We start from the raw sequence: 26,063 nt of genomic DNA on the forward strand, positions 1-26,063 counted from the left end.
CTTTATAGTTTCTTGACCGACGATGACGATCGATGATTTATTTGAATGTGCTGCTTATTTCTCTGACTTTTTGATTAATTACTGTGATATTCAAATATTCAAGTGTGTGGCTATAAACGCGCAAATGTGCGAGCATGTGAATACAGAGGGGCTTCACGAAGTAAGAATCGTTCTTAAAAGTTTAACTTTATTTGTGGTACTAACGTGCCATCTTAAACTGAACTGAAGAAAGGATGATGTGATTTTGGCTTTCATTTCTTTAGGAATTATAATGAAGCCATAGAACATTTATCTATGTTATCTAGAAGAAGTTAAACTGAAAAGCCCGAACAGATATTTCCATTCTGGAAAATTCGTGGAACAGAAGATGCACTGTATTTTTATTTAAAAGATATTCGAGTGTTAAGTTCTGGGCATATTTTACGCTTTGTTTACTTTTGTGGCCAGGGATTAGCGCCTGCTCGGTTGTATCTAGAAGATGAATTAATTAGTGCTCGGCTTTAATGACCAGTGATTGATGAGTGGGAGTGGCCTGATGGCAAGGAGGGGAGGAGGAGAACTGCCCGGATGAGCAGATGAGCAGCTGGCCGAGGGTCACCGAACAGAACAGAAGCCAGTGGGGGAAACTGGTTGACAGTCGGAACAGGCAGGAACATCATTTTCATATTGGCCAGCGTGCGCGTAGGAAAACATCCCAAGAATGTTTGGGCGATCTGGTTTCACTTGTTTTCGAGTGAGTACTCGAACCTTGATTTGATTCATATTCGTAAAACGAAAGACTCCAGAACACGAACTTGCCAGCGATCGCGATCGCTCTCTGTAAACACCGGCTACTTGTTGCTGCGCCACTTGTTGGCCCGATTTAAGCTCTCTCCCTCTCTCTCTCTTTCTCTCTCTCTCTGTGTTTGGAGATCTCTCTATTTCTCAGAGTTCCGAGCTTTGGCAGCGATCTTGGCCAGAAAAGTTGGCTCTGAACTTCAGTCGGCTCTCAGACGTACTCGCGATCACTTGGGCCGGAGAAAAGCTCGTGATTTAGCTCTGAAAACAAAACGAAACTGCGTCGCGTTCGCAATTACCAGAAATAAATAATTACAAAAATATATATACATTATATATATATATAACCAAAACGAACTGGCCAGCGCCCATCTGCCACAGAGGATATATCGTTCGATCCTCCATGCCAATACCATATAAAGTTTAAGACAAACCAACGACCATCGGCACGTCCATTCAACCGTTGAGCGAAACCCACGCAAAACGACACAAAATCTCAAACACAAATCGTGATAAATTTTTGGCTAAATTGTGCAAACGTTTTTCGACTAATTAAAATTTGACGTGCATACCAAAACTCCAACTTCGACAGCCTTTAAAAGCGACAAATATAAATTGCAAATAAGCAACAGTTTTCGCGACGACACTTGGCAAGTGAAAAATAATAACAAAAATAAAAAAAATAAATACAAAATACAAAATACAACAAAAAAAAGGGGGAACAAAAGCCGCAAAAAACGAACCCACATCAAAATACAAAATAAACGTAATTAGAACTGCGCAAATTACTTAGAACTGCAAAAACATTTGTTCTCCCCCACACTAACGCACGAGGAATGCTGTTTTGAGGTGAGTCGACGATCATTTTGTACAGTAGAACCACCCTAAAACCGCCAGCTAACGCCGTAGATGCTTATACGCTGATAACCAACTGAAAACCGTAACGGATCTCCGGACTATCCATACTAAAAAGCCCTGGCTATCTACTCGTACGCGAATGCTCTTGAATAATTCAGCCTCGCAAAACGTAATCTCGAAATAACAGATCTGCAGTGGGTTTTACGACCCCCCGAATAGTGTGTCCCAGTTCCACACTTATGTGGGTGGGTGTTCCATATCCGTATATAGAATACTGTCGGCCAACGCATTAACACGCCAATTTATGAGTCAGAGCTATAGTTGAAGTTACTGATTGAACCGCTCAACCTTTCGCCCGATCCGGTTAATTGGAAGTCATTTTCGGTTTGAGTTCGCCAAAGAAGATCTACTTTCTTTTCTCATTTCTTCTTGGCCAGCATTAACATTAACATTAACAAATACACTTAACAACCTTCGGCGGGTCTTTTGAATGGGGATGCAAATTAATAACCAATAGCCAATTCTAATGTTGATAAAAAAAAGAGGAAAAAACTCGATCGAGCGTCTTTATTGTTTTCGGGCGGAAATAGAATTCTGAAGGCCTCGACTCAACTGAAAGCAAACATTTTTTAGTGATGACTGCCAAGTTGAGTGAAAGTTTTGATCGTTTTTAAAATATATATATATAGAGAGAATCTTTTAAATCTGCTTACTCTCAGGTTAACTATATATATATTGGTTCTTACAAATTAGCATTGCAAATGCGAAATTTACATTAGCTTTGGCTTTTAATACGATTAGGAATTTTATATTTATGGCTGTTGTGTGGCTTTTTGGCCAAATATACATAAGTAATTGGTTAGAATCGGCACATTTGAATTCAGGTTCAAAGCTATTTGTTATTCATTAACAAATCAGAATCGAAAACCCTATCGCCAGGGAGTTAGTGCTCATTTCATAGTAATCTCGATATATTCAGATATATTCCAAAGTTCCAAAGATAAACCAAAACCGAAGAAAAAAATGGACGTGAAGAAAACGTTAGCCTGGTTTTTTGGCCTGCCATCTGTGCGTTATGCGCAGATCGTAATCGTTGTGGTGGGCGATCTTTTGGCCCTATCAAATCTATATCCCAAACATTCGATGTACATATCGCATCCTTTTTTAGTCTGGCAGGATCGTCAAGAGCATAAGAAAAATCACTTGGACTAAGGCCAACTCGACAGTTCTAATTTATATATATTTATATATAAGTTTTTGTATATTGGCGTGGGAGACGGTTTATTGCCCCAAAGATTTTACCAAGCCAACCTTGAGTTTCAATGCCAATGCCAGGCCCATGACGTCACTTGTATCTCTGGACGCCTAAAGCTGGTAAAATATACTTTATATATATGTACAGATATATGTATATATATCGCTGTGTCTCTGTAGGTGCCTTGGTAAACACCTCATTCTCGTTTTGTTAGCTGCAGCTCAGGACCCCAAAAGCCTTGTGAGCCTCTTCAAATGCCCGGCCAAATTAACTCGACTCCTCATTAAAGCCCAAAAATTCGAAAGTTTCGACCGCCATCGTCTGGAAATAAACGTCAATTTAAACGAAGCCTCCGATCAGGAGGGACGCCTTATACAGGGTTTTTGGGCGGGGGTTCAGGGGGTTTCGCTTTGGTTTGGAGGTTTTAAAATAAAATACAACAAAAACAGAAACAGAAAAAAAATTGAAAATTCTGAAAAAGCCGCTTTTGTTGATGTGGCCAAAAAAGGTCTACAGCCTTGCCTTGTATGCAGTCCTACGGCCTGTTTCATTTTCGTTTTTGGGAGTTGCGTTGCCTCCGTATTATCTTGTTTTTCAGTTTCAAGCTTTTTCGATATTTTTGTTAACTTTTATTTATTTTTTTTTTACTTGGCTGCCGTTTTTGGTGTGCATGCGTCAAGGATGATTTGTATTTGTGCACAAGGCGATGCCAGCCAGCATTTCGATTTTCTGTATTTCATTTGTATTCGATTTCGTTGGTGACCCGTGCCCCTTGAAGCTTCCTGCTTTGAGTCAGTGTCCGTGTCCGGCTTTTAACACGTACACCTACTCGGTAATTAGTCACCGAGATCAAAGGCACTCGCCGCCAGAGAGTTCATTCTCGGAACTAATGCAACTGTTTGCTTAGCAGCAATGGGCATAGCTTGGTTCTTAGATAAGTTTGGTTTCTGAGTTTATTTCAATATCCCACTCATAGTTTGTTTTACCATTAAAGTCTGTAAAAAGTTAATAAAATCCAGCTATAATGATAATAGTTAAATTTAAGTAAACAAGCTTATACAGTTGTTATGTCAGTTTTCTAGCAACTTTAATGGAATACAGGTACTTAGTCACTTATGGTTAGAGCCAAGAAAGACAATATATAATTATTACATTTCTGAAGTTGATATTAAGATAGCAATGCTGCTTTTTCATAATAACCAGAATGGAGACTTCAAATTGATTACTAATCAAAAACCCAAAAATAAAAAGTTAAATGACTTGAAAAATTACAAAACCAATATATATCAAATTCCAGCCGAGGTTTTGTAAGGACTGCATAATAATCACACACACATTTTCTTCCCGTTTCGATGGAATCAGCTTGATATAACCCACTCCCTGGTGACCTTACGCGATCGATTGGAAGTGCGAAGCCGATCTTCGCAGCTCGCCGCACATTCACTTTGGCATCGTGCAGCTTTAATTGCCCATGGGGGTTCAACAGCCAAACAAAAGCCGGGCAAAACTCGCCAAATGGCTTTAAAAAATCAATGTCTGTCAATGTCTGTGGCGCAATCGGCCTGAAAGCGGCAACGTCGGTCGCTGATTGTTTAACTGTTGACTTAAGCGGTAGTGTTAACAAATTATTTGATTTGGTCGCATTCGATTTAAAAGCCCAAACATCGCCAGCCTGGCATTGAGCCGCTCTTCGGCGGAAGTCAGATCGCGGGAATTGAATCAAATCAAATCGGATCGTACGGAACGGTAAATGGCATACGACACTTCATAGATTGCTGCGGAAGTACTTTTGGGTCTCAATTGGGTTTATTTCTGCCCCTGCCTCTGCCCCAGGCCCCGCAAATTAGAGGCATTTGACACGCTCGTTTGGCTTAATTTGGTTTTTTGTCTGCCAGAGTTCAAAAGCTGACCTTTCTGGGGCATATCAAGTGTCGCCGGGGCAAAAAGCAGGTGCAACTCGACGCCCTGGGAAACAGGTAAACGGCATTCTCTGGGAAGCTGGATGAGCCCCAAAAGCCCAAAATGTATTTCGGGCTCTTCTGTTTTTTTTTTAAATGTTTTATTTTTTTTGTTTTTGTATTTAAGTTTGGGTTTCGAGAAGGCTTTAGCTTTCAATGAAGTCATTAAATTGATGTATTGGCTGATAGTTTCGCCTGTTTCGCTCTGTTTTGGGGCGCTTTCATCTGCGAGCCAATTACGAATTTCTAAGAATCGGATCGCCCCCAAGACGTGGGCCGTTCATCATGATATCATTTGGCCAAGAGACACTGCTACATGCACATAAATTAGATGTAAAACAGGCCACTCAAAACTGAATCGATTATGCCCGAAATGTTAATGAGACGCGATTTGGTCTATGATGGGTCATCATCGTCATCATCATCATCATTGCCTTATCACGTACTCAGAGCGGCCCCATCTGAAGTGGGCCCCCATCTGTAATGGACAACTACAGTGAAGTGTCGTATTCAAAAAGGTAAAGATTTGTAACGCTTTCATAATGTTACCATAAGTCGCATGCCACCTCTCCTCCGAATTACCCAATGAGGAGCACAATTGCACGAAAAGGCCGTGTTGAAAGCGTACTTTGTATGCCAGTCCGACAAGTAATCGACTTTGATTCGCGGTCAACAACATTGGCTGGCTTGTGTTCCATTCGGAATGAAACCGAATCGAAACCGAATGCATATCAATGAGTTAGTTCAGACAGTCAGTAGCAATACCCTCCTCCATCCACTCCATCGAAATCGAATCTAACGCGGATCAATTAAACGATCTGCAAACTGAAATTAGCATAAATTACGATTTCAGCTACTACCGCTAGCTAGCCGATAGCCGGACGATCGGCTTTAATTACCCCGGGAAAGTGAAACCATCCGGGGGTCTTATGCAAGGCGGAAGATGGCGCATGCACCGTTGGTTATGACATGCACTACAGACCCAAAGAAGGCAGCAGCATTGCTTTTGGCTTTGGATTCGATGTTGGCTTTGGATTTGCTTAAAGGAAAAATAACAGTCAGCCAGCATCGCGTGCAAGTTCGCCCTTTTCCCACTCAACGAAAGACACTCGATTTCCTTGACTCCAGGGGTTTTTATTTTTCTGTTTTTTTTTTTCTTTTCTAGCTTTAAGATGAGCTGGCTGACCTTTGCCACCGCGCTTTTTGACGCTGCCTCCTTTATTGATTTCCCAGGGAAAGCTTCGTGTTTCGTGGATTCTCTGGCCAATAATTGCGCACAATTGTTGGCGAATTTCCAGCGATAACGAGCAAAGAATTCAACAGTCAGTTGGTGGGGGTTTTGAAGTGATGAGCATGAGAATGAGGAGCAAGGAGTGGCGCCAGGAGTTGTCAAAAAAAAAAGGGTTAAGCATTCCACAAACAGGCCTGAGAGTTAAAGCCTTTTGGAAACTATACAATTTTAATAATGTTACCTTTAAAAAGTGAAAATATTCTTGCCATTAATATGTCAAAATCTGATATCATAAAATCTTTTTAATACTTAAAAGTTTCCCCCCAATTTGGTGTTTGGTTCGCATCTTCTCCTTCCATTTTGGTCGCATTTTAAGCGATTGTTGACTTATGATCGATCGATCGATCTGAACTCTCTACTGTCCAATCTCCACACTGCCTAATTGATTTCCGTGCAGGTTAGGAGTCGCACAGCCACCAGCAATGACATGGATAGAATCCAGCGCTCCATCACCTCCGATAGATATACTTACACTCCCAGGGCTAATTATGAGTTCGAAAAGTGAAATCTTTTGTCTTCTTTCTCGCCCGCCGGCGATCTCAGGCCGCTCGAGCATTATTAATCATGCAAAAAAATACAAAAAAAATTATACCCAGACATGTAAGCGAAGAAATTGATTTACATTTTTTTTCGTATTTAGCTGGGAACAGCTTGCAATTATGCTATCGACACTTGCCACACGGCACGAAAAAGTTGCCACGTAATGCCGCACAGATTAACCTTCTAACATACATAGTGGTCCAAGTCCGAGTGTGAGATACTAGCACAAAGGGAGGCTTCCTCTTCCTCTCGGCCAGCACGGATTCAGATACAGATACAGATACAGTTTAGCTGGCTAACAAAGCGTGAAAACGACAGCGGAGCGGCAACAAAAACGATGACAGACAATGTGACTAAGTTTGGCATTGGTAGGCGGTCCCAGTGACGTGGACTAAAAGGGGTTAAAGAACGTTGTTAGAATACAAAGATATTTTTGGAATTTAGGAAATGTTTTATATATAATATATTAAGCTAAGACTAAGCATAGTTCTAATATAATTGCAAACCCCTCTCTTACACGCCCATGCTAACATTTGTGAGTGGGCGCTGGACAATCGCCAGACAATCTCCGAGCGGGGAACTTGTCATCGTCATCATCTGGCGAATGCCACACGTACATAGATGGTCGCATAGATGTCTCTAAATGGGAGTAGCAATTACTAATTTCCTTAGTAAAGCGCTCGGCTCAAGGGGAATTTAGTTGTAAGACCTGACAATACCCACAACGCCAGTCGCCAGGGTCTCAGGCCCACTCCACTCCACTTCACTCCAGTCCAGACCAAACTAAACGCATTGGTATTGGCCTGGCCCAAACCAAACTCTCGATTCGCGATTCCCCATTCTCGATTTGCGACTCCTGGCCTAACCAAAGACAGCGCCGGCGCGTTCTTTGGCTGTCCACCCCTCTTGGCCGTCTGGAGCACTGGGTATTGGGGTATTGGGCATTGGGTATTGGCCAGTCGGCCCGCTGAGGCAGCAGCAGCAGCGGCATTCACTCACAGATGCCTCGGCATAGATATCGAAATGCAATTAAGTATTTGCCAAAGTCGAAGACGCGAACGAGCGCCACCAACAAAGCGGCGGAGCGGCGAGGCACGCATGGAAAAATGTTTCCATCGCTAGACAACAACGTCCAGTTCAGGCCGGCTTGGCTCCTCCGCTCCAGAGGGAGTAGTCGGGATCCAGAATTCAGTATTCAGCATTCCAAAAGGGGGGCGGTGGGTAGACGGAGCTGCTCTGATCTTTGCATAACATGGACTTTGAATGGCCACAGGGCTTGGCCATACTTACAAATTGGACTACACCTTCATTTTCACTTCTATGCGAAAGGCCGCTTTGGCTGATACACTGCGGAAAAATGGTTAGAAATTTAGTTAGACACTTTTTAATACTTTTACTTAGTACTTACTGCAAACAATCCTCTCAGATACATCTTATTCCTTTTGCCTTTAGTACTTAAAATACTTTTAAGTCGTTGAATTTTCTGCCAGTGTTTCAATGAAAGCGTGCGGCTTGCTTTCGGCCAACAAGCGTTCTCCCAGTGGACCCAGCCGATCTCCCTCGGCTGGCTGAACCCCAGAGGTCAGATCGACTTGGCGGCGCTGAGAACACACGCAAAGTGGGCAAAAAGTCGAGGCGTTTGTTTGCTTTGCTGCGCACTTTTGGTTTCACTTGGTGCGGAGGGAATTCGCCAGACTTGGGTGGAGTTTGGGCTTGAATTTAGATTCAGGTTCGAGTTCTGGGGTTTCCTATCATTACCGTCGTGTTAAAGTTCAAGTTCAGAACGATTATGGCAAAGGGAAGGGGGCGAAAAGCTGAGGGGAAATCTTAAATTTTTTACTCTGAGCGCTAATCTAATCCCATTCCCACATGTACGGGGCGTAATTCATATAATTTCGCATAATTCAACTGAAATTAGCTACTCCCGAGACGCATGCAAATGTGAGTTGAGCTGTGAATGGAGTAGTAGAGCTTTTTAGTTTAATTGAAAGATGTGATGGGGGCCAGGATGAGGTGAGGTGGCCAATTGCAATTGCAAAAAAGAGCTGCAGTGCCGACTACTTCCAAGGTCCGCCAAGCGATACAAATTTTATGTTTATTACACCTTAATAATGCGTGTTTACAAACAAATCACGTTCATGGCGCAATCAACGCTCGGCAATCGGCATCGGGCATCGGGCATCGGACATCGGGAATCGGACATCGGCATCTGGCATAGCATTGCGCATAAGCGCCTGCGTTCCATCCCATCCATCCGATCTCCAGGTCCAACCAGGACTGGACTTCGACTCGAAACTTGGCTCCCATCAACGTCAGGGCGCACGCATGCGCACTCAAATTATATGGTAAAGGATTTTTATTGGCAGCTCGCAGCGTTTTTCCCCCTGCAAATGGACTGCATCGGTGCCCGTGATCAGACAGACGACGTGGCCATTGATGTCTAGCCGGGCGATTGTGCTCGTTAGAGCGTAAACTCAGCTTCAGAGTCTGGAGTGGGAATGGGACTGGCTTTGGCACTGGCACTGGGACTGTATCTGGGTCTGGGTCTGGGTCTGGGCTTTCGTTATGAACTAGGGATGTCCATAGCCTGTAGGACTGCGGCTTGTAAGTAAGCCAGTAAGTGAATGAGCAGCGGCCTCGTCCTTGTCCAGGTGCCATAATAGACAGGCATTTTCCACACTTTACCGAGCTTCTTGTTATACTCTGCAAGTTTTGCTTTAACTTCTAAAACAAAAAACAACTTGTAATAGTATTTCTTTAATATTTGATTTCGAAAGGTTTCTAAATGTTCTAAAGTTATAGATTTTTGTTAACTAATATTTAAAGGCAGATAAATACTCATTTAGGTTATCAAAGGTTTTAAGAATACTAAAAGGGTATCCAACATTTTTAGCAAGTCCAAAGCTCTTTCTAAAGTCTCTCATTTCGCAGTCTTTGCATGTGTGCGCTTGGGTGGGTGCGTGTCCATGAAGCAGTTGTTTAAACTGGACGTTCCTTTGAGGGGGAAACCTGGAATCCAGGGATAGGGGATACGGGAAAGACTGGAGCTGAGCAGTCCAAGTGTCCTCGGGCATAATGCATTGTTTAAATAGAGTTTGCACTCTCGTATTCAAATATGAATATTATCGCGTTTGCTTAATCGCAATCAATATTTCTACAGTCTTCTCCTCTCAGGCACTCCCGACTCACCTTTGTCCCAGCCCCCCTCTACGCCAGAATTTGAATCTCGTATGCAGCCCAAGCACCCTCGTCGTGTGTCTATTTTTGTAATTTTGTCAGAAAGAAGAAAAAAACATAAAATAAAACTCAATTCGATTGTGCCCACTCCCGAAACTCGGGAATCAGTCAGTGTGAGCGTCGGAGTTGGGTTGAGAATCAGAATCAGAATCAGAATCGGAATAAGAATAAGAATTAATTGGCAATTATTCTTTTGACTGCTGTCATGTTAATACTCTTTCAAGGGGTCCCAGAGTATGACAAAGTAAATTAAATTGTAATTATTTCTTGAATCTATTCATCTTCTAATAAATCTTTCCCTAAACCTCCTATCAAATTGGCTTAACTAATTTACTTTTAATAATACTTGTGTACAGTACATAAAGATTAATAACAAACTAGAAAAACAAACCTAAAAAAAAAAACAAGGAAAAAACAGAAAAACACAAACTAGGCTAACCGACGAGCTGCAAACTTAACTCAAGCTGGAAATATAATCAAATAACACCAATAACCAAAAGAAAAAGAGGCTAACTGAGAGAATTATTTCTTCTTGCAGCTTAAAATAAACCATTTAGATTGCCTAGTTTAAATGGAAAATGCGCAGAGTTCAAACAGTTCGATGAGACTGTCACACAAAGAATTTACTTAGGGTTGCGATTCTACTACAAGAAGACCCGACAGGAGAGAGAAAATCAAAGACAGAGATCAGAGATCACTAGCCAGAAAAGCAACCCAAGGATAAAGTAGGAAGCCACAAGATAAGATGCAAAGTGGAGCCACGAACGGAGGAGGACCAAGGGTCAGCTTTAATCGGGATGTGCACGTGAAGCGGATAGGTCAGTGCGTTTATAAGGAAACCAAAACCTCCCCCGACAATCGTAACCCCAATCTAAAAATCCAAAAATCCAAAAACCAAAACCAGAAATTAAAAACAAATAACCAACACGCGCAGCCGCCAAATGAGAGCGGCGAACACGAACCCACCACAAAGATCTCTAATGACAAACTAAGCAAAAACCAGCTAAATAAGAAACCTCATCAATAACCAGCTAACAACAACAGCAACAGCAAAAATTACTAACCAAGTGGCATCTGAAAAAACTTACCCGTATATTTTCACATGTGTGTGTGTGTTTGTGTGTGTGAGTAGGCCAATTTTGGTCAATCAATGACGGACGCCAAACTACCCACGCGAATGCAACTCATTAACTTGGCCAAAGGCTTTCCATCTATCCGACCATCCATCGATTGCATAACCACCGCTGCTAGAGAAGCTCTTCAGTTTTTCTAGCTTTTGAAATTTGGCCAAGAATATGAATATGAAAAACAAACAAGTAACTTGGCCATAATACATATGTGGCAAAAAGAAAGAAAAACAATGAGAAACCTCGTGCTGGTGGGCGAATAAAGCCAGAACGAATGCCAAAAGCAATAAAAATAATAATAACAAAGCCGCCCCAACAATAAAATGTAGTTTACCTTGAGAATAATCGCACAAATACACACACACCAAGACACTCTATGGCATAAAGTAGAGAGCACCCATATAACTATTTTAAATAAGTTGATATTTTATAAGGCATTACAACAAGTCGCCAACGAGAGATGTTCGCTCTCGCCGTTCGGGTATCATTTTGCATGATCATCTCTCTAGGAAAGCCAGAAGGGGTGGGACGGGACAAAACTGAACTGGACCCACTGCATCTGGACAGCTGGAGAGCTGGAGAGCTGGACATGGGGACGCTTTGTCTCCGCAGCTTCGACTATATTATTATTGTTATGATTATGTCTGGCAGCCGAGACAGCAAACGACATGGGATTTATTTCATAGCCGGATTGAATTTATGGCCACTGTCCGGAATGAAGAAATTAAAAATTGATTATGACTAAAGCGGCGCAAATGTTAATTTTTTAGCTTAGTCCCCCCAGACCAATTTAGAACTGCCATTTCGACTGGCATTTCCTTATGGTATGGCTTATGGTCTTGACCATATCCATATGGCTAATTAACCACACATACAAGTCCTTTTTGTACACTTGTGCGTGGATCTGAAATCCAAAATGGTTATGAACCAGATTTTCCCCCATTGCGTAATTGCATCAAATGGCTGCCATTTCGGTTTAACTCGTTTAATGGACATAAACGAAGTTAATTGCAATTTCTGAATTGGTTTAGGCAAATGCAACAAGTCGAGGTCGCCGAAAATGTAACGTTATTAGGCAATCTGCCAACCAGGCACGATTCATTAGCTTTGATTGCGAGGTCGTCGCTAGCACAAGTTAAAGAAGATTGTGAGAGAAGATTTCAACCAAAGGTTAAGAGGTCTGATTAGGTCTTAACAAGACAATTAAAAAATATTTTGCTTAATAAGATGAAATAAATGCTGTTTTGTTTGTAATAAAAAAATCTTAGTTAGGTCTAAAATTGTAGTTTGGATATTTTTTTAGTAACATTTTATGTTTTTAGGGCTTCTATTATCCAAAGTTAGACCCACATTTTTAATTTCTTAAAGAATTTAGCAACCACAATTAGCAAAGTAATGTCTTAAGTACGAAATTAACTCGGCAGTCACAAACGCTTAAAGTAATTTAACCGAGAGTTGAAAATGAATCTCAGGCCCTCTTCTTTCCTCTCTCCTTTCGCTATCTTTGCATGCAAATTAAAGCAATTATGTGTAAAACACAGATTTAATGATGATTTAATTTTGACGCAACAAAGCAGCGAGATTAAGCGAAGACGACAGCAATCTGGTGGCTTTTGTGGAAAATTATTCGCCCTCTGGGCACAAGGCAAAAGGAGAAAAAAAAGCATTTTTCATCCGCAAGTTAACATGTGAATTTTCTGCTAAATTACAGTGCAGTCAAAAGTCAAAGTTGTTGACTGTAAAAAATCAACTAAAAGACGACTAATTTCAGACAATTTACGGCACTGTTACAGGTGAGCCTCGCTAGCGGAGACGGCGAGCGTCGTGATCAACCTTGCGGATCGACAAATTTGGCCAAGACGAGTCAGGTTGGCAGCTGTTCTGCCTTGGGCCTGGTGGATGCACTTAGCCAGGTTTTTTTTTATTTTTTTTTGTTTTTCGAAGGCGGACGACAGGTGACGAGACGAAAGGCAAGGGAACAATGCCTTAACGAGACTCCTTTTGTTCGAAATCTGGCCAAGTCGTTGTCCTTCTAGCCTGATCTGCCTGATTTCCTATATAAGTACAGAGTACGATGACATAATTTTTAGATGGCCGATTTCAAAAAGGCGTTTGCGAGAGAACAAGTCCACCTTTAACTACTCTAGAAAAGCGTAGGATTGCGTAATGCTGCCCCACTCAATCCAGACTCCATTTCCCCCATTTGCTCTGCTCTCTAATGAGCTCGTACACCTTTAATTAATTAATTTAATTAGGCAAAGAGCAAGTCATTATTTTGAGATTTGCTACGTTTCCTTGTCTCCATAATTGTGTGCGCTTCCAACTTGGCCAAGCCACAAGCTCCACATTTGATTTGCTTTCGAGTGCGAACTTTGTCAAAGCCCCAACTGGTTTTAATTTTGTTATTTTGTTTGCTCTCGTGCCATCTTTGGGGCTGGGAAGGCTACTATTAAAATGCCATTTATGCTTTTTATTAATTCATCATTTGCATATGTTTTGTTTTATTTGCTTTGGCGTTTGCGTTGCCTAAGAAACTTAATTAATAAGTCTCATTTTTGGCTTGCCTGCCCACAAATTTCGCACTATTTTCTCGCTGTTATTTTTTGTATTTATTTTTTTTTTTTTTTTTTTATTAACTATTTTTGCCGAGTGACATTGGCGTAGGCAGTCGCAGTTGTCGACTGGTTGCTGCCCGTTCGCCGGAGATTGCTTTCAGTCGCTTTTTATATTGGATTCAGTCAGGTTCTTGGCCCGCCTGTCATTATCGTTCTTAAATACAAATACAAAAAAAAGAAACAGAAGTGCTTCGTGCTATGTGACATGATATATACGCGTTCGCAGAGCGAGAATCTATATAGAGAGCCCGGGTAAATTCGGCTAAATGGAGTTGTCGATCATCCAAACGCTTTTGCCTTACAAATCCTCGTGTGCCCAGAAACTTCAATTGTCACAGAAACAGAAAATCACTTGGAATTGCAGACGATTGCGTCATTTGTTTATCGAAATGTGTATTGAAATGAGTCGCAGATTATTTTTAGAGCTCTTTAACTCTTTTTCGTCGAATGGTTTCGGTTTGGTTTTTGGCTTTTTAGCTTTGGTTTTTCTTTATTTTATTTTCGGTGATTTGTTATTTGTTTATCCGCTCTCGCCGTGGCTTTTTCAGCTAAATCTATAGCTGTTGCTGTTGACAGCCGCTTAGGGGGAGAAACAAGTTTGTCGCCTCAGTCTTTTGAATCGCCTCCATTCTTTAGCGAAAGTTCACCAGTTTGTGGTGTATTTGTTTTGAAAGCCATGCGGCGCATTGGTCAGCGAACAATTTTAATTGGCCAACTATCTGCCACAGTTGCATTGCCACAACACGCTGCTTTGCATACTTTGGCTGCCCCAAGGACGCGGTGCCGTCTTTTGATGTGATTAGGTCCTCAGTCCAGAGAGCTCCCAACAGCCACGATTAGCCGAGGAGGAGCATTAAATTATTTTCATACGCAAAATAAATGCGACCTGTCTCGGCTAGAGTCCAGATAAAAGCCGATCTGGGCCCTTTATTGAAATCGAAAGTGCGCCTGGTTAATTGAAATACCCCATGGCAACCTACGCAGATCCTTAGCATGCCAGTCCTAGGACATGCACTGAGAAAAATATATTCATAAAGCCTTTCATAGTTGGATTTCAATATGGGAGAACTAATAGCACTCAGATATCCACTTACCTTTTAATTTCATATTTCAATTTTCTTAGTGCACGCCTAGACCAGTAGCGAGAGGGGGCAGGAATGCGGGTGAGCTCCCATTTAGCCAACTTGGCACGACCTTATCTTGTCACTGACATGGCCAGCGGGGGATAAAGCATTTTTGCCAACTAAAACGTTTTGCTATTATCGGGAAGGGGAAGCGGTAGGCAGAGGTTGGGACGAGATGGGATGGATGAAGGTGGCTTCTCCGACTTTGTGGTTGTGGTTGGCTTAATGAAGCGGACTGGAGGTCGTCGTCGTCATCATCATCATCATCATGCCCAGACAATTACTGAGTGGTATCATTAAACTAAAGTAAAACCATCGACGACCTGCTCCTGTAAGCATTCGCGGCAAGTGAAAGTCTTGCCACAAAAACGTTGAGATTTCATTATTTATATGAGTCTCGCGAATCGCAACTGATTTCTGTGGTGCGTGGCCACGAAGTTGGTCAGTGTGTTTGAGGCAAAGTCGCCAAGCTATCACGACAGCCAAATTATGTGCAGCTACCAAAAAAAAAAAATCAACTAAAACCGGAACTTTGTAACCAAAACTTGCAACTGAAAGAGGCCCAGAGGCAGACCAGTTGGAAAAGTGGATCAGATGCTTTATCGCCAGCTTTTCCCAAATGCTCAAAAAAGGTTATTAAAATTCGCAGCTCCTTCTCGGCCTCGGATCAGATCGCATTTCATGGAACTGCCTAGGATGGTCTCGCAAATCACAGAGCCCGCTGGAAGTGGCGTGGCCACATTAAGTGGATCAATGATTAGATTAATGAATGGCTCTCAGCGCCTGGTAATCAATCAAATGTTGCACTCGCCCCAAGATCATTGTCTTAGGGTCTTGGGAACTTGTTGGTACTGTTTACGGTTAGCCGACATTGATGCTGTCGCTTAGTGCGAATTTATGTTTTCCTGTTGCCTCAAAAAAAAAAACCATACACAACGAGAAAGATACAAAACGCCGCCGGCTCGACCAAATGAAACCTTGTAAGTTGGCCAAGACGACTGACTAGTGAGCCATCATGATGGTGCAGCAAGCCAACTTTTCACCTTGACACATATCGCATGACAGCTGATTGCAGTTGGAGATGGTGATGGAGATGCCCCTAGATAGAGGCAGTTAAAAACACAGTCTCACAGAGAGTCTCAAAGAATGTTCCCTTTAACCAATCCAATCCAATCCAATCCAGTCCAATTTTCAATCCCATTTCCAATCCCATTCGGCTAAACCAATTTGGCACACGACACGCCCAGCTCTGTCATTATTCATTGTTGTTTGAATTTCGATTAGACATCGGTGTCACTTTGCCATTTTGCAGCACGATCCAAGCGAATGTGGGAGCGGTTCTCGCTCGCTGGGTCCGCGAATGTGACAGGTTGTGCAGGTGAATGGACAATGCTCTGCAGAAGTTGGGCCACAGGGAGGTGGAGAGATGCCAGGTAGGGCCACAGAAGTCCAGTTGATCTCGGGGCAAGGTCAGCGCTGAAAAGAGATGCCTCCGATGATCCAAAGATCTCGTCAGTGAGCGTTAAGTTCTGAGATGTGTAAGCTACAGTGGGGAAAAAGAAACTTTACAAAAGCAGATTTTGAAAGCAAATAATATGATGTAGTTTATGATTCGCACTTAAATTTCTTTCTGTGTGAGCTTGTCTAGAGTTGGCCGGAAAAAGGGGCTGACTGACTGACTGGAGAGATCACGCATCTCGGCTAGCACATCTCGTTCTGGCCACAATGATGATGCTCGTTTCGGCACGTTTTTCTTGGCGTTTCTGTTTTGTTCTTGTGGCCCCTTTGCTGTTGTTTTCGGCGTATTAAATAATAATGATTATGAAAAAAAGTGAGGAAGTGGAGGAATCTTTATGAGAGATAGATCAACGGGGACCGCACCAGTCCCGGCCACTTCAATGGCCATTAGCGCTTACAGCGTCCGATTACAGAGCAGGCGTTCGACGAGATCCGAGTATCTCGGATACCGAAAGCATCTCGTCTCGAGAGAAGACAGACGTGGGCCAGATCCATTGTCAGACGGCCAGTCTCGCAACTCTTGAACCGAATTGGTCTGGACGGGAACGGGCTGCCTTATTTAGCGACCCAACAGCTAGCAGCTATCGGCTAGCCACTGGCAGCTGGCAAGTGTGAATTGGCCACAGCTGCCTGCCAGATATTACATCATCGGACGGCTAATGTGCTAATTTGTCTTTACATGAATGCCAACTAGTTCGCGGAACAGCCTCTGCAATTGTATGTTAATCCAACGTTTATTCTTCCTCTCTGATCTCTTACAGGCAAGCATCCCAGTGAGTACGAGTCGTCGGGTAACCAGCCGAGTTACCATCAGCTGCCCAAGGACATAGATCCGGAGGATATACGAAAGGAGGCCGCCCTGGTAATCGCCCAGGCGGGCAGACATCACAGCAAAGCCGAGAACGGCGACCACATACCCAACTTCCGGGCCAAGCAGAAGCGCCAGAACCAGCCCAGTGATTTCAATTCTTTGCCCACGCGCCGTAAGAAAGGCAAACCTGTGACCCGCAGTGCCAGTGACGCCTCCACCAAGAAACCGGCCAGCAAACGCCCCTCGATCTTTGGCCTCTTCAGTAGGAAGAGCGACACGAATGTCAGCCAGTTGGATAGGGACCCGCGGTTCGAAGACGGCGGCGCCAGGCGTTTAGTGCGCAGCAAGAGTGATGTGGGTAGCAGCAAGCTAGCCAGGAAAGCGGAAGACAAGGTCCATAGTAACAGCCAGTCCAAGCAGCAGCTCAGTCCTATCATTGAGCAGGCGCAGCGGGAGGATTTCTTTGAGAAGGACTACTTCCGGGAACGAGAGCGACGCAAATCAGACGCCGTCACGCCGCGCGAAAAGGATGAAAGTGGTCGCGGTCTGAGCGAACTGCTCGCTAGGAGCCGCTCACAGGCAGAGCTAGACGGTTCGATCCTCCAATCGGGAGGTCCTACCATTTCGGCGGGCATCCGCGATCGGATTGAGACGTTGCAGGCCAAGTCCGGCGAGAATATGCACAGCTCCCAGCAGCCAGCGGAGCGCTTGCCGCTGACCAAAGGTCGCACTGTGGACGGCCTGGTTAAGCGGTTGTCCATGGAGCGATTCTCCCCACAGCCGGTGATCAGTCAGCCGGCCTTCTCTTACATAAGGCCCAATGAGGGCATAACCTATGCCCAGCTGGATCTGGGTGAGGACCAGATACGTCGTTCACCCATAGACCGGGATGTGCGCACCCCGCAAAGGGAGTTTGCTCCGGCCAGACCGCCGAGGGCCAGCGATGTGAGGCCCAGTTACTCGCCCACTTCCAATGGAGCTCCACTGGTTACCAGGCCCAGTCATTCGCCCTCACCATGGCAGCAGCTTAGTCCTCGAAATCTAAGCGATGAGGATGAAGGCCTGGGCTACGAACCCAGAAAAGTTTACTATGAAGAAGAGTTTCCCCGAAGGGCAGAACCTCCCATAGTTCCAGTCATCAGAAGCGTGAGTCCTTCTCCTTATTTGGATGAGTTGGGCTACAGAAGAGCTCAGCTGGAGACGCGCATCCTGACGAGGCGTTTCGGGGAAGGAGCCACCCTAGAACGTCAGGTGGACAGGAATCGGGAGGTGACCAGACCCACTCCCGAACGAGAACCAGAACGCTTCCATAGACCTGTGCGCCAGGAACTGTCCAATGAGTATCCTCCTGAGCGAACCCAAGTGGATACCGGTTCCACGTTGCCCAGAATGGAGAAAACTTCTCGTTATCGGCATACCAAGTACTATGATGACGGCCATGGCGGTGTCAAGGAGACCTATGTGCGAGAAACGCAGCGGGATGGACAGGTGCGTGAGTCGCGGCATCGCGAACGCATCGGGGAACGAGAGCGCGACTACAACTCAGCGGATAGATTGGAGCACGAGCCCAAGAGCCTGGACTCACAGCTGACGGATCAATACCGATCCTCGCCAGAACTGCGCGCCCAGCAGAATCAGCAGCGGGAGCAGCGAGAGGATTACTGGCAGAGCAGCTTGAAGAGAGATAAACTGCAGCAGCGAAGCTTTGACAAGGGTGACTCGGGAATCGAGAACGATTTCCGCAAGGAGTCCTTCAATGGAGACTTGACCACAAGGTAGGGGATTTTCTAATTCGTACTTAAAAGCAATTTTAAGCATTAATACCAAAGATAAATTTGTTTTATATCAAAACCCTTCTCTTGACCCTTATCTAGATGGCGCAAACGCACCGTCCTTGATGACATGAGGGCCTGCGAGTCCTTCCTGCGTAAGGAGCGCAGGGACAGCGCCCAGCAGCGGCAGTTGCAAAGGCAGGCGAATCCGTCTCGCCTTCGCCGTGAACACAGCTACGTTTACAGGGAACGATCCATCGATGATGGATCACACTTTGATCCCCATCTGGACAAATATCCTGTTGCCACCAGCACGCTGCGTCGCCGAGAGCAGCACTCTCAGTCACAGACCCAAAAGAGCGAGGATTCCAGTACTCTCAAACGAAACAAGAAGCTGGGTGGCTTCGAGAAGGTCAAACAGTTGTTCACGGGAGCCGGAGGCAGTGCCAGTAATGGGGGAAGTGGTCGCAGCAGCGGTAGCAATGTTTCCAGTGGCAAGAAGGATCGGATGAGTAATGGGAACAGTAGTACTCTCAGTCGTCGCGATAAGGATAAGGAGAGGGAGAGAGAGAAGGAACGGGAGAGGGAGCGCTATATGGTCAGAGAGGAGGAGATGCGGTCGAGGTACCGCGAGCATCACACCTCAGCCCAGGAGACCTCACGCGAACCAAAGGTGAGTTTTTCTACATTATAAAGTCATGATTTCAAATTCTTTTATTAATTTCCATAAAACTTATGAGTGACTTTATTTTCTATTTGATACATATTTTTCTGTTTATAATTATTTAAATATTAGCTTAGCAACAGAATGATATGTAAAAGCCGAGGTATAGAAAAACATTGATTTTGTTGTTGTGCAACTGCGAGCCCCTTTGGCCTAATGCCCAATTGATGGCGCCAGCCGGCGGTCATTAACCCGGCTGGTTGGTCAAGATCATAGAGTTTTTTTTTTACTAGTCCAGACCCTCGGCGGCTCATTTGGTCATGGTCGGCTATTATTAATTTCGAATTAATCAAGACTTGCGTCGATGGGTCTTACACACATTTTTGGGGGAGTACCAATAGGAGTAGGGTCGGGTCGAGTACCAGCCGAAGTCGGTCCAAGACGAACCACTTCCTGCTCCGGTCAGAAACGCGATCTTGGCAGGCGGGTGGGCGTCGGAGATCAGCCGAAAATGGTGCCAAGCCAAGAAGACAAGACAAGACGTCACGTCCACTTTGGGGTACATCTCTTCTGGGAGGGGATTCTTGGGGGGATCAAGCTGCCAAGACCATAAAGTAAGACTACGCTTAAGTAATAAACGACAACTGGCCAAATAGAGTTGCAAACGGAACGAAAAGCGCTAACACGAAAAAAAAAAAGCTAAACAATTCAGCGACGAGGCGTCGTATAAATTTCGAGCAAGAACAAAAGCGTCGAGGGTCGAGCATCGGAATATATATATATATATATATTTAGTTTAATGTAAGATATAGAAGTGGAAGACCCACGCAGCTGCTGTCATTCTGTCATTCAGGCAGCCAGTCAGTTTGTCACTCTGTCAGTCCGTTTGTCAGTGCGCTCGCAAATTAAGAAAGCTGACAGCGAAACGACAAACATCGAGGCGGGGGAAATTGAATAAACTGGGCTTAGATTTGGCTGTGGATTCGGATTGGGATTTATGCCCAGATTGCAATGCAAAACGTTTGGGAGCTACTGTTGCCGAGGTGTTGCTGTCCACATTGCGCAACAAGCAACTAGCAACTTGCAACTGCAACAGTTGCTGTTGTTGTTGCTGCCGCTGCGTGCTGCAAGCCAATTTGCAATGCTTCAGCGGATTTCTTGGCCAAGTCTAAGAGGGCTAGAGGATGTGGCCACTTTTCGTTCTGCCGGATGTTCCAAGTGGGCGGCCTAAAAACTCTTACAATCAGCCAGGTTAAAGGGAATATATGAGAGAGAGAGAGAGGTGGAGAGTAAGCCCATCCTGCAGGAGTTTTTGGGAACAAGGTGTGGCCACTGCCTCGGACCGTTGTCAAAAATTATGCTTGCGTGATAGAGGCATTTATAAAGAGCCAGGGATGCGGGATCCCGAGACAATGTGCTGCCATTATTCATGGGGGCATCCAATAAAAAACATGCCGCCCGAAGTGTTCCGCAGAAATCTTTAAGTGCTTGCCATTCATTCCAGAGATTCTACATGACCAAAAAACGCAAACACACACATGAGAAAGAGAAACCGCCGAAATTTGTGTCAATAATTCTGTTAGTTTATTTATGGGGCCCCCAACTTGGTCATAAACTATATTGGGAGTCGCCGTCGCATATTCTGGGCATATTTGAATACGTAATGATTTAGTGGGTGCGTAATCCCTGGTTTATTGTTGGGTCTCACATAAAAGATCTAGTTCGGGGGGTTGGGCACCTGCAGTCGCTTTTCAATTTGAAATCCAATATTCGGCTTGGGGAGGAGGGCGGCCTTAACCAATCACCTACCCACCGCCCCCTGGCTGATGCCTAAATCGGAATACCTATTACAGTTTCAACCGCAAGTGGGCCAAAGTTGCATTGGGCCGGCCAAAACGAGCCGACGTCTCACAGTCGCATTCACAAATGGCAAAAACAAGTTTATTGGCTGGGCAACCACTCCTCTACCCTTCCACTTCGCCTATGCCCAACTCCCCCACTTGGCCACGCGCATAAAGGCCACCTGCCCCACATTCGCAACCTGTTGCGAGGCAGTGGGAGAGGACGACCTTTGACCCGAAAGCGAAAGCAAACCGCCCACCACATCGAACTGAGGTTGTGTAGGGAATAATATCAATCAAATTGGTCGTCAATTGGCAGTATCTGTGGGAATTAATGTTCGGTTTTTGGGCCATTAAATTTATATAGTACATTAATAACATGGCTATATATATTTTAAGTACTTTAATGAGAATTTTCCCAAATTTATAGACTATCGATATCTCGATGCGACGCCGTCTGTCCACGCCCAAAGCTAGTCCCCTGCTGGTGAAGCGCAGTCCAGCGGACAAGCCACCCAAAAAGCAGCCAAAGGCGAAGGAGTCGCCCCCGGCGAAGGTCGAGAAAACAAGCTGGTTCAGATCCCTGGACCGGCGAGCCAAGAGCAGTCCCAAGGAGGTAAGTGCTTAGAAAAACCTTTCCATAGACGTCCTTGTAATCAACATTGCTGATCTTCCAGCTCAATGTATCCGTCAATGGACACAGTGAGACAACTTCGAGCCTGAAGCGGACCAAACGCAATACGACAGCTGCTCCGGCCAAGAATCTGCGCTTCTTTGGCGACACCGACCTGGATTCGAATCCACCAACCATTTCCAAGGCCACCAGCATGCCAAGGTAAGAGATATTAAGATTGAATTTTTTCCGAAGATCTTTATCTGATGCCTTGCAGGAGTCGTCCGTCGCTGGGTCAGTCAAAGCACTCGCAGAGTGCCTACCACCTGGACCGCAGTCCTCCGCCACTAGCCCGTGACTACCGCCATACGCTCGCTGGCCAGGCTAAGGTCCAGAATCAAAGCGGCGGCAGTCGGCAGCGGGCCAGCTCCATGCAGCATCTGGATAATGGCAGCGACGAAGTGGACTTCCGGAAGAGACGCCATTACTCGCGCTCCCGCGAACTGCATGACATCTCCGAGAGCGGCTCGGAACCAGAGCCGGCAGAGCGCCATAAGAGGAGCAGTCAGAGAGCCATGTCGCTGGAGAGAACGGTAGATGGACCGCGTAGCCAGCGCATCGAGGATCGTCCGCTGCTGGGACCACCAAAGCCGGCTAGAAGTGCCGAGCGCCGTGCACTGCTCAACGGCTTGGGTCAGGAAAATGTGGGCTATGGAAGGTATGATGGTGATATATTAGAAGATAATTAAAAACTGATCATCTATTGTCTTCGCAGAGATCGCTATCCGGCTGAGAGTTCTGGCACTGAGGGCGAGTCCAGCCTGCACAGCCAGCGCAGCGTGGTCTATCTGCATGCCACGACGGTGGGTGACATCCCACAGCCATATAACCTGCGCCGGCGGTCCATGTCACGCGATGACCTTCGCAAGGGCAAGCAGCAGGCGCCCCAGCAGCCGCCTCCACTTCAACCTATGACCCGCACTGTCTCCAGGTCAGTCTCCATGTTGGCTCCCTGGAAGCCCAAGCACATCAGCGAGGGATACGAGATCAACTACTCACAGGAGCAAAATAAGCGGGTGAGTTAGAAGAAATCATTTTATATTTCTAAAAGATTGTTCTTTTTAAATTTCTTCTAAAATTTCTAAAAGCTTTGATATTTTTCCAATGTAAATAAACTTTTCCAGGTGTATAATTAATGACTTTTTTATACACCGCCAGAATTATTTATAAAATTAAAATTCCAAATCAAAGAAGACCTGTGAAAGCGAAAATCAAGCTTGCTTATTCATTAAATTATCATTTAAGTTCTCTGCTCAATAAGAACCTAAGACTTGCAACTGGTTTTTGTCTGTCTAAGAATCACTAAACAAAGGTGATCGAAAAATTAAGTCTGAACAAATTTGTTGGAATTTTTAATTGGTTTTTGCCAAAACGACGAAAACATATTTAGCTGTGAACTAAAGCCCTAGGTTGTTGTCTTTATTTGTCTTGAAATATGGCTAATGGGTTGAAAAGATTCAAAATAGATTCATTATCATTATCAATATTTTTAGATTAGTAAAATTTTGTAATATTTTTGTTTATTTTACAGATGTCCACACTGCCGCGAAAGCCGCCGCCACATAATGGAGCAACCAGTGCCAGCACTTTGAGCCGACTGGGCCGAAAGAACGAGACTTCCACGTCAACGCGCCGCTACCACATGGACAACCTGGAGCGCCCGCCACCGCCGCGGTCGGTGCTGTCCGCATCGAATTTACGCAGCGCCAGGACGAAGTGAAGTGACATGACGACCCACGACCCACGATCACCACCCCGGTGCTCCAATGTGGAGGTTCCGAAACCAACCACACCTAGTTGCTAGTTTTAATCATTAATGCGAACTCGAAACGTAATTCTAATCAAATCAATCGATGGAACACAAGGACAAGGAGAAGGAGGGTTGGCATCCCTCGATTGGATGCAATGCCCCCCGCTTAGTTGCGTAGGATTCTTTAACCTTTGTTGCAATTCTCGTCATATTTTAAATGTGAAATGTATTCGTACTCCAGTAATAATTATAAATTAATAAAATATCAGACTTTAACTTATAGAAAGTTGGTTTCTATATACTTATTTTATATGAAAAAGTGCTAAAAATAGTTAATTTTAGAGATTTGAAACTTAAAAAGTTCTTACAGTTTCGAAAATCACCGTTTTCTACATACATTTTACATTTTTTTGACACGCTACTTGCTAATTCAGTGCTTTTAAAACTAAGCTTAGTCGGGTTAGCCACCCGCAACCCAGTGGCCCTAAAACTTTTATCAGTTCTTTCTAAACCCAGCAAGCAGATTGTTTAATTTAGAAGAACTGCATCTGTTGACCGATTGCCCATCCAAAACTAAACCCGACCACCGCCCACCGGTCACGCCCACTGAATGCACACTGTGTGCAACAAAAAAAAAGAGAAATATATATATATAAAAGAGAGGGGAAAACTCAACATAAATTATTTTTCACGCAGCTAATAAATTATTCGCAGTCACTCAACACCCAGCAAAAACACATTTCCGCCGGCATGCTCCTGCTCCTGCTGGCGCTGCAACTTTCGGGATGCAGTCAGTCCCTCAGCTTGACTCGCCTCGTCTCGATGCTGAGTTTTCAAGGATAATTGCGAAAAATACAGTCGGCTCACCCTCCAGTCAACTTTTCGCCGGCGGAGAAGTGTTAAGGGGCAAGTGGCTGCGGCTTGGCATTTTAAAGTTCAGCAATAAATTTATAGCTTCGCCGTGGGCGTTTGTTTTTTATATGGAAATCCGGCGGAGTGCCCCCACCTAAAACTATGCAAAAAATAAGCAGGAGTCGGTAATGAAAAAATTGCTTGAGAATATTTACTTGCAGTAAACAAGATTTATTTGAAAAATTTCACTTCCTTTTACACTAAGCGGATAGTATCGTAAGACCTTTGCAGGATTATTAATACCCATGGCAGCCATTTAATCAGCACCTGTTCCACCTGTATATGTATACGAGTATACTATATAATACATGTACTTATGCGCTGACACAAAGTGGACACAATGCGAGTGAATGTTTATTGTCCCTGGAAGACAATCATCATCTGTCATCCAATGGGTGCAGTTTTGCCATAATTAATTTGCCGCCCACTCACGTGGCACATTCAAATTAAATGGGGTAAAATTGTAGGGTGTTTTTTTTTTTTTTTAATTTTGCTAAGTAATTGCAAGTCTGTTGCGTAGCCCGGGTTGACACTGCAAAGTGGGGCAGCAAATGGTGCAAGAAAAGTGATAAGAGAGAGGGTTCACACTTCAGTAAATTACACATTGCAACTATCAATGGGAATGGGATATAAATCAAGAAAGAACTGGGCAACGGACTTGGTAAATTGATTAATTAAAACCTTTTTTTTGGTAAAACTATCAGCTATCAACTAGATAGTTAGCAAAGGGAATAGGAGTACATCAAATCGATTGGCTTGTCAAGTGAATTTCAATTAGCACGTTTTTCTAACTCACGGCACTTAATTAAAGCCCTCGAAATTTGCAATTAATTAAACAGTTTCTGAGGCAAGCGGTTAGTGGGATTTAATGAGGCGCACAAATATCATATTTTAATTGGCTGCATATCACTAACCAGCGAGGTATCTAATTTATATACGCAACAGATTTAGTGCACAACTTGAATTAATTGATTTTCCTGGAAATGGCGGGGTCGGCGTTATAAATAGAAAAATATTGAAAAAGAAATAAATACAAAATTAACTCTTAGCTGGCACTTTTTACATTGAACATCCATCAGATAAATATGCAAATTATGGATTATTAAACATTAAGTATTTGACTTTGCCGCCATGATTAAATACAAGCCTAGACAAAAAACGGAAGGCAAATTGTGGCAGCAATTATTATTTCGCATTTTTTGTATGTTTTTGATTATCGGAAAAGAGAGAGTGAAATTACATTTAAAAATATTTATTATGGCCAGTGACAGGAGGAGAGTGAGGTGGGTTTTATAACCCTTTTATATTTCAATTTATGGCTTTAAATTAATCCGGGCAAA

The 26,063-nt window shown here is 44.1% G+C and overlaps 2 protein-coding genes across 2 annotated transcripts; both read left to right on the forward strand.

Moving 5' to 3' along the window:
* Nucleotides 1–957: 957 nt before the first annotated feature.
* LOC108104540 lies at nt 958–24,093 on the forward strand. The gene is made up of 9 exons (XM_017210674.2): nt 958–1,626; nt 10,455–10,734; nt 17,062–18,886; nt 18,986–19,556; nt 21,819–22,004; nt 22,066–22,223; nt 22,279–22,719; nt 22,777–23,077; nt 23,593–24,093. The coding sequence occupies exons 2-9, from the start codon at nt 10,662–10,664 to the stop codon at nt 23,779–23,781; spliced, it is 3,744 nt and encodes a 1,247-aa protein (XP_017066163.1). The 5' UTR covers nt 958–1,626; nt 10,455–10,661; the 3' UTR covers nt 23,782–24,093.
* Nucleotides 2,496–3,525, forward strand: LOC108104541. The gene is made up of 2 exons (XM_017210675.2): nt 2,496–3,009; nt 3,070–3,525. The coding sequence occupies exon 1, from the start codon at nt 2,659–2,661 to the stop codon at nt 2,845–2,847; it is 189 nt and encodes a 62-aa protein (XP_017066164.1). The 5' UTR covers nt 2,496–2,658; the 3' UTR covers nt 2,848–3,009; nt 3,070–3,525.
* Nucleotides 24,094–26,063: the final 1,970 nt, after the last annotated feature.

Source organism: Drosophila eugracilis, unplaced genomic scaffold (assembly GCF_018153835.1).
Source record: "Drosophila eugracilis isolate 14026-0451.02 unplaced genomic scaffold, ASM1815383v1 contig_1765, whole genome shotgun sequence".
NCBI lineage: Eukaryota > Metazoa > Arthropoda > Insecta > Diptera > Drosophilidae > Drosophila > Drosophila eugracilis.